This window comes from Penaeus monodon, chromosome 7, assembly GCF_015228065.2.
Source record: "Penaeus monodon isolate SGIC_2016 chromosome 7, NSTDA_Pmon_1, whole genome shotgun sequence".
Taxonomy (NCBI): domain Eukaryota; kingdom Metazoa; phylum Arthropoda; class Malacostraca; order Decapoda; family Penaeidae; genus Penaeus; species Penaeus monodon.
Window position 1 is genome coordinate 38,346,009 of NC_051392.1, and position 8,279 is coordinate 38,354,287.

Below are 8,279 nucleotides of genomic sequence, written 5' to 3' on the forward strand. Positions count from 1 at the left end.
AAACCTAATTTTCAAAAATATGCTACCTTGTTATGCCGTATCTATTTATTTATTTATTTATCTATTTATATTCATGCATTGCCGCTGGCGTCTCACTCTAGTAAAATGAATTAGCCATCTTATAGACACAAAAAGAGAGAGTATAAGGAGGGTACTTGTGAATAGTTTCTAATGACGTGTGCACTTTCGTGATCTGTGACTAACATCCAAAAAAAGACACAAAATGAATAGAAGTACTACATTTCCTCGGGTAATGTTAATTAACATTTCTCCACTCTGACAATATGTGCATGGCCGTCATCTGATTTGTTGCAGTCTGTAAAAAACAAGATCATCAAATAATAGAATTATATTAATTTTATGTTTATATAATTATACATGCCTCCACTCTCTACAATATTTATCTATTATTTCATTTATTCATTTCTATTATTTTGTTTAGTACTGTCTAAACACTAATTGAGTATGTATATATATTATATATATATATATATATATATATATATATATATATATATATATTTTATTTTTTTGTTTGTGTTGTGTGTGTGTGTGTGTGTGTGTGTGTGTGTGTGTGTGTGTGTGAGTGTGTGTGTGTGTGTGTGTGAGTGTGTGTGTGTGTGTGTGTTGTGTATTATGTGTGTATATTGTGTTATATATTATTGTAGTTGTTGTTATTTATGTTGAAGTGTGTTTGTGTGTGTGTGTGTTGGCTTTGTTCGATGACTGGTGTGCTGTATTTATGTTATAATTTTTTAATATAGAATTAAATAGACAATTTTGAACATATATGATCATATATCAAACAAACACACAATATACAGGATCACTACGACACATCCTCAACACTCTCACATAACGTAACAACGAATCACAAATCAAACGAATACAAAATACACCACACTGTCTTAACCACATAATCATAATGAACTATCAAAACTGAACACAATTAACACCAGACGAAAAACACTAACTATACACATAGACAACACACACCAAAGCCATCCCATCACACACGATACGGCACATAACCCGATGACGTCATGTGTGAATCTTGTACGTCATTGGCCTTACCTCGATGACGTCATGTGTGAATCTTGTACGTCATTGGCCTTACCTCGATGACGTCATGTGTGAATCTTGTACGTCATTGGCCTTACCTCGATGACGTCATGTGTGAATCTCGTACATTATTGACCTTACCTCGATGACGTCATGTATGAATCTCGTACGTCAATGGCCTTACCTCGATGACGTCCTCTGTGAATCTCGAACGTCATTGGCCTTACCTCGATGACGTCACGCAGCTCGGGGCGGGAGATGCAGGCGCGCCGTTGTGAGCCAATGAACCGGGATTGGGGAATCTGGGACACCTCCAGCAGGGCGCCCTCTTGTCCCCCTGGGGTTTTATCCGACGGGTTACGGTTCCTGGCGTACATGCCTGTCCTTATGAAAAAAAAAAAATTAACAGAAGCATTGAGATTAAGACTACAGGGTATTAATACTGTTTTTGTCAATGTTGTTATTATCATTTTTATTTTTATTCCTATTCTTAGTCTTAGTCTAAATCTTGTTGATATTATTATCATTAGTAATAGTTGTGTTATTATTCTTATTCTTATAACTATTATTATTATCATCATTATCAATATTCACTGAAAATATCACTATTGGGTTATTGTTATTATCATTATCACTCTTTATCATAAATATCGTTCCTATCATTACTACTACCACTATCGCTACTATTAGTATTGTCATTATCGTTATCTTTACTAATACTATAATAATGCTACCATTATTATAACCATCCTCATTTCCATCGTTACACGTAAAGGGTAACGCGATCATACTTATTTTCAAGATATTTTAAAAGTTACTCTCTCATTATAAGGTGGAGAGAAGAGGGGGGGGGGTGCACGTGGATGAGAACCCCCCCCCCCCCTCCAGCCTTCTCCGCCTACGTTCCTGGTCTTTATGATAGCTTGGTATTCTGAACGTGTGAGAGAGAGGGAGTGAAAGAGGGAGAGGGAGTGGGAAAGGGAGAAGGAGAGAGAGGGAGGGATAAAGGAAAATTGAAATGGAGAGGGAGAGAGAGAGAGATGGAGATAGAAAGAGAGAGAGGATAAGGGAGAATGAGGGGAGGGTGAGAGAGAGAGAGAGAGAAGAAAGAAAGAATAAGAAAAGATAATTATTTCCAAAAAGACAAAAGAGATAGAAGAAGGAACACCCCAAAAACCCTCTTCTAAAAAATGGCAATAGGTCACGTTACCAGAGTTCACGACTTGACACGTGTTGACCTTAAGACGCCACCATTTATCGCCTTTGACCTTGTTCGTCGGGGGCGGGTAACCTAAAGGTGGACGACCTCTTCCCCCACCCCCCACCCTCGCACGACCACGCCAATAGGTGTTCGAAAGTGCAAAGCGAGATCTGACGTTCAACGATAAAAAAAGAGAGACAGTCCAACGTGAGGCATATAAAACGAAAGGAAATAAAATAATCGCAATTAATTAGACGAAACTCAATTTATAGTAATTGAAATAAAAATCTCTTATTGGACCAATTAATTTTGGACTCAATACCTGCGTTGCAATCGTGAGCAGCGGCCCAGAAACCGATTGAACCCGTTTCAAGATTAAGTAAGATTTCACACATCAAGTTCTGTCGCACGTAAACAAGCTTCTGGGGCGCCAGGGATTTGCTTTTTTAAATGTCAGTGTCTCTGCCATGACTTTGTTCGGCCTATAATGAGTGTTTTATTGCATGTTTCGCTATGTCGAAATTGGTCGTTATGGTCGGAAGGTCGGTTAGGGAATCGACGAAATATGAATACATTCTTACATTTTTTTCCCTTTTTTTTATATATAGTTTGATCGTGTTCGTGTATGTGTCTGTGAATTTGCATAAATATGTCTGACTACATGTATGTAGGTGTAACTGCATGTGTATGAATGTATGCACAAATAAATAATGTTATCGAGGGCAGAGCCACGCCCAGCAAAGGCCAAGAAGTGAAAAAGGTCGGGAATCCGGACTTTCTATTCCTATCAACAATTAGATGTCAATAGATATCGATATCAATATGCGGCATTGCATTATTCCATCTTTTATTCCTATCAATCAACATTTTTTTTTTCGAATTAAAAAAAGGGCCTTAAGATGGTGCCGGGGCGGGGGGGTCTATTCCTGATCAATGAACGATACTTTTTTTCTTACCTGTATTAATGAGATGATTATGGTTTGTGTTATTTTATTGAATGTTTATCTGCGAGTATTTAGAGTTAAAGATAATTAAGACGAAATGGCAATAAAATAACAATAATTACGATGATACATGCAATAACAATGATTATAATATTGACCATAATTATCATAATACAAATGACAAAACAATAACACAACAACAACAACAAAACAACATTAGTAACAATAACAATAATATTAAGATATAAAAACAACCAACAAAACAGCATTTATAGCAAATTACAATTTTTTTTTTTTCATAAGGTTTTATCTCTGCAAACAACAACCTCACGTATATAGTTATAGATAATTTTCGGTCCCTTATCTCAGCTGCTTGAAGCGCTTATCATTTTTATCTTTGTTTTATTTCTTTCTCTCTTTCTTTTTTTCTTAAGGATTGTTTCTTTGTATTTTCTTGTACTTATATTTGCAATAACTAGTGTAATATCACAGTTAGTGTTATCATTACTATTGTTATTATCATTATTATTGTTGTTGTTTTGCTATTATTATTATCATTGTTATTATTATTATTATTATTGTTATTATTGTTGTTGTTGTTATCATTACTACTACTACTACTGCTATTGTTGTTATTATTATTGCTATTATTATTATCATTATTATTATTATTTCTATTACTACCATTATTATTATTTCTTACCATCATCACTATCATCATCATCATCATCGTCGTCTTCACCAACACCACCACCGTTGTCGTCACCATCAAGCATCATTTTCGCAACTGTAATTTGCATCATTAATTAACAATCGCATTCACAAAAGTTTTTACTTCACTGATATCAATATCTAATCATCCAAAAACTAATAGTAATAATAATAATGATAATGACAAAAATAATAATGATGATGATAATGATGATACTACTACTACTACTACTACTAATAATAATAATAATAGTGATAATGATAATAATAATTATAACAATAATAATAATAATAATATAATAATAATAATAATAATAATAATAATAATAAATCTTAACAATAATAATAATAATAATAATAATAATAATAATAATAATAATAATCTTAAAATAATAATTATAATAATAACAATAATAATTAAATAATAACAATAATAATAATAATAATAATAATAATAATAATAATTTTGTTATTAATAATAACAAACAACAAAAACAACAACAACAACAACAAAACAACAACAACAACAATAATTTAATAGTAATAGTAACAACCTTACCCTTACCTCCCAAAATGATTAACGTCTCAAAATTATTTTTCTTTTCCTTCAGCACTTCATGGAACGCGAGCGGGGAAAGGTAGTTGTCTACGTCACCACACTGGGCATCGTTCGGGACACCTACGAACGCTGTCTAAGAATTCGCAAGATCCTATGGACGTTGTTGGTCCGTTTTGAGGAAAGGGACGTGTTCATGGCGCGTGATACCCAGATCCAGCTCCTCGACCGCCTCCATGCCCGCGGGGTCACTGTGCCTCATGTTTTCCTCGAAGGGCAGTACTTAGGGGTGAGTGTTTGTGTGGAGTGAGGATATCTGTAGGAGGAGGAGGAGTAGGAGAACGTTGAATTTCCTTTTCTCCTTTTCTTCTTCTTCTTCTTCTCTTTTGTTTTTCTCTTCCTCAATTTTGAGTGTTTTCATATCTGACCAAAGATACATTTTTTTCTGGGAAAAAGATTGTGACAAGGTTTATTTTCCTCGTTTTATAAAAACTCAAGTGTCTCCCAGCCCCCCCCAACCCCCCATGTTTTGCTTCTTTAATTTACGTAATTTCTATCACGTGACTTCATAAAAAAACGTCATTCAACATCCCTTTTTTTTGGTATGAAGAAAACCGCACTTGCATTACCTGTAAAACTCCGTTAGTTTCGATTCCTTTTAATTATATGTTGTAAATGTAACAAAAGAGATGCTTTATTGTTTTACATTGATAGGACCTTGTAAAACCAAAGGGAAAGATCGCCGGGCTATAAAATTCCAGGTCCCGTGTTGTTTATACTGAAACTTTGGTGATTCTCCATCGTCTTATAACCATATTGTTTTGAAATGTGTATTCTGTATGTCAAGATACGGTTCTTCCTGTTCTTGGTAAGCCATTGTCATCAACATTGTCACAGCCTCATCTTGGCACTTCCTTTGTCTCTCTTCATTGCTTGAAGTCATGCCAGACGTCCTTGCTCCCCGTCATGAGTCACACATCCTTCTGCATCCTGAAAGTGCAAGGTGATGCCACTCACGACCTGGGATAGCTTTCTGTTTTCATTTGCCCCCCGCATGCACTTTTTGAGTATGGGATTCGTCGTTGATAGTATAACTTTATTCTTTACTTTTCGGTTGGGTACAGGAAGTACTAAGTAGCGATATTTAATGATATTCATGAGCTGTATGTCATTCTCTCTGATAATCATTAGATATTCAGGGAATTATTATTATTATTATTATTATTATTATTATTATTATATATATATTATTTTATTTAAATGAATTACAAGGTATATGTCAGTATTTGAATAAATAGTTTTCTTTCTTTTTTTTTTTTTTTTTTGTTTTTTTCTAAGTAATGCTGGAATCGAGCGATTACAGATGATGCGGAGAATTTACTTGCGTCTTGTACCATGTAATTTGGCGTCTTCTTTACAGGGTGCTAGCAGATGAGCGATTTTTAAAATCGAATGCGGGAATAAGTTCTTTTCTCCAGCGTAGAATGAGTAAGCTGTTCTTTCCATTCATTGAAGATTTGCACAGCCCACCATTGTGGTGATTTTGAGAATCAGCAATAGATGATAAAGTCTTTCCTCCACTGGCGTTAGATGACTAAGCGCCCATTTCCCTCAAGGTCGGTACCGATTGAAGCGCATTGTATCACCACTTGCAGTCATGGGTAAAAACGTCCACCGCAACGGCTGAATTCGTGGCACAAGTATAATCAAATCCTCCATGCCGACTGAGCCATACAAGGCCCTATGCACCACGAGCGTTCGCTGCCCAGAGAACGTGCGACACTAACGCGTTCTCTTACCGCGTGCACGGACTTTTGAAAAGTTATATAAATTCCGTAGCAACGATAGGAGCTCATATTTGGTTCAAGTCCTTCAGCTCAAATTGCCTTTCAGGCCAGGAATGGCCAGTACAAGGACATAATGGCACCGATGGTATAACGCTTCACGGTATAGAAACGCCTAGGGAGATCTCCGTTTTTTGCAACGGATGCTAATAGACTTTGAAAATGTATATATAATATAAAATATTATAAATTTGTTTTCTAGTTAAGATGATATTTTCTAAAAGTCATTTGGTCAAAAAGTCTTTTCAGGGAGAGAATGCACGAAGAGGAAATATTTATTGCCCTGTGTAAATATCACATGCATTACGTTTATAGAACTCCGCCGTAGTGGAGTCTTTTGTTCCTTTTTTTGCAAAGATGTCTAAAAATAAATAAATATTAATATAAAATTTAAAAGATGGTGTTATTAATGAATATTTTACAGCATTTGGTCATAAGAGTCAGTTGTAGCACATGAGATGCAATATACAGATTACTTAAATCACATATCGAAAGGATTTTCCAATTTCTATTTTAAAGTACGAAACAGAAAGTGGGTAAATCCAGATCTTGCAAAATGACCATCTTGTGTCGTGGAAAAAAATAAACATATTGCAATTATACCTGGTTACACTGACCTGGCTGTATGTGATGATTGTGTTATAGACTGTTGTGTATAGTTCGTCTCTTATGTATAATTGAGTATGCTATTATGTGGTTATTTACTCGGATGACAAATGGGTATTCAGTTGATGATAATTTTGTGATACACATGATTAATATATTGTGATATACTTAATATATTGTCATTCATCTATGGAAATGTGATTCAGTTGCTTATACACACTTCTTATGTATATGTGGTATAGAGTCCTTTTGTAGTTTCTTGTGGTGGAGGAATCGAGTGTCCTTTATGAGATGCTAAAGGCAGTGAACTGGTGCAAGAGAAATGCTCTGTAGCCATTGGCTGTTTTTATCATTCTTGTTTTTTTGCGAGTTGATCAGCTTTTGGATAAGGCACCGACAAGGCTCACGCTGGTTGTGATTCACGCTGTAAATTACCTACAGTCATCGCATATGGTGTGGTTTTTAATTACCTCAAGTCCCTTTTCTGGCGAAAGGGAACCGACATCCATGCTTACGTACATACACATTCTTAAACAAAACAGAACAAAAAAAAAAAATAATGCACAGAGTGATATTTATTGTCATTGGGATATTTGTACGGGCTTAACATTCTTACCATGGGTTACGGTTTTGAGAGGGGCATCTTAACTGTATTCTCTCGTGAACCTCTTTCAACACTGAGATTTAATACACATTCAGGTGCATTTGCTTACTACACTTTTTCACTGGATATGCCTAACACTCTGCTTAGGTCTGTGACGGTCGGGATCTCATAATCACTTTCATACTTAACATCCATATCATAATGCCATTGAAAGAGTTTAGTTGACAAGGCTATTAACTGTAGATCATCAAAACATTTTTACTACAGAGCACTGGCTTTGTATCCATTTTTTTCTTGTTATAAGTTTCATTAGTTTGCATTACCTCTTCTGCAGAAGATAAATGAAACTGCCCTAAAGAGTGGCTAGGTGACTTGCCATGTGATATTTGACTGATCTCTTGACCAACTGGTGTTACAAGTACTGCATACCGTAATACAGGTATATTAAACTCGTATGTATTTAGGTACACGTAACACACTGATGGTGAATTTGTGTTTTCTCTGTTATTAGTGTCTTCTGAATAACAGACCGAAGAATTGGCTGAATCTTGCACATGGAATTGCAAATCTGAGTCAAAGGATTTTCATCTTGAATGATGTGAAAAGAACAGATGAACCTCTGTGAATGAAGAGGTGTTGTAATATTCTGATTTTTTGCAGTTGCAAGTGCAAAAGTGAAATGTCATCAGTGAGTCAGAGACAGTGTTGTTTGGTTGTCTGTAGTTGGGAGATTAAATATAGAAATGATAAA

General features: G+C 35.3%; 1 protein-coding gene across 1 annotated transcript in view; it reads left to right on the top strand.

Moving 5' to 3' along the window:
• Nucleotides 1–4,799, top strand: part of LOC119575283 (glutaredoxin domain-containing cysteine-rich protein CG31559-like) — a 42,528-nt gene extending 37,729 nt beyond the window's left edge. Inside the window, exon 2 of the mRNA XM_037922820.1 lies at nucleotides 4,530–4,799. Within this exon, the coding sequence (XP_037778748.1) occupies nucleotides 4,530–4,784 (255 nt within the window). The 3' untranslated portion in view covers nucleotides 4,785–4,799. The remainder of the gene's footprint in view (nucleotides 1–4,529) is intronic.
• The last annotated feature ends 3,480 nt before the right edge of the window (nucleotides 4,800–8,279 follow it).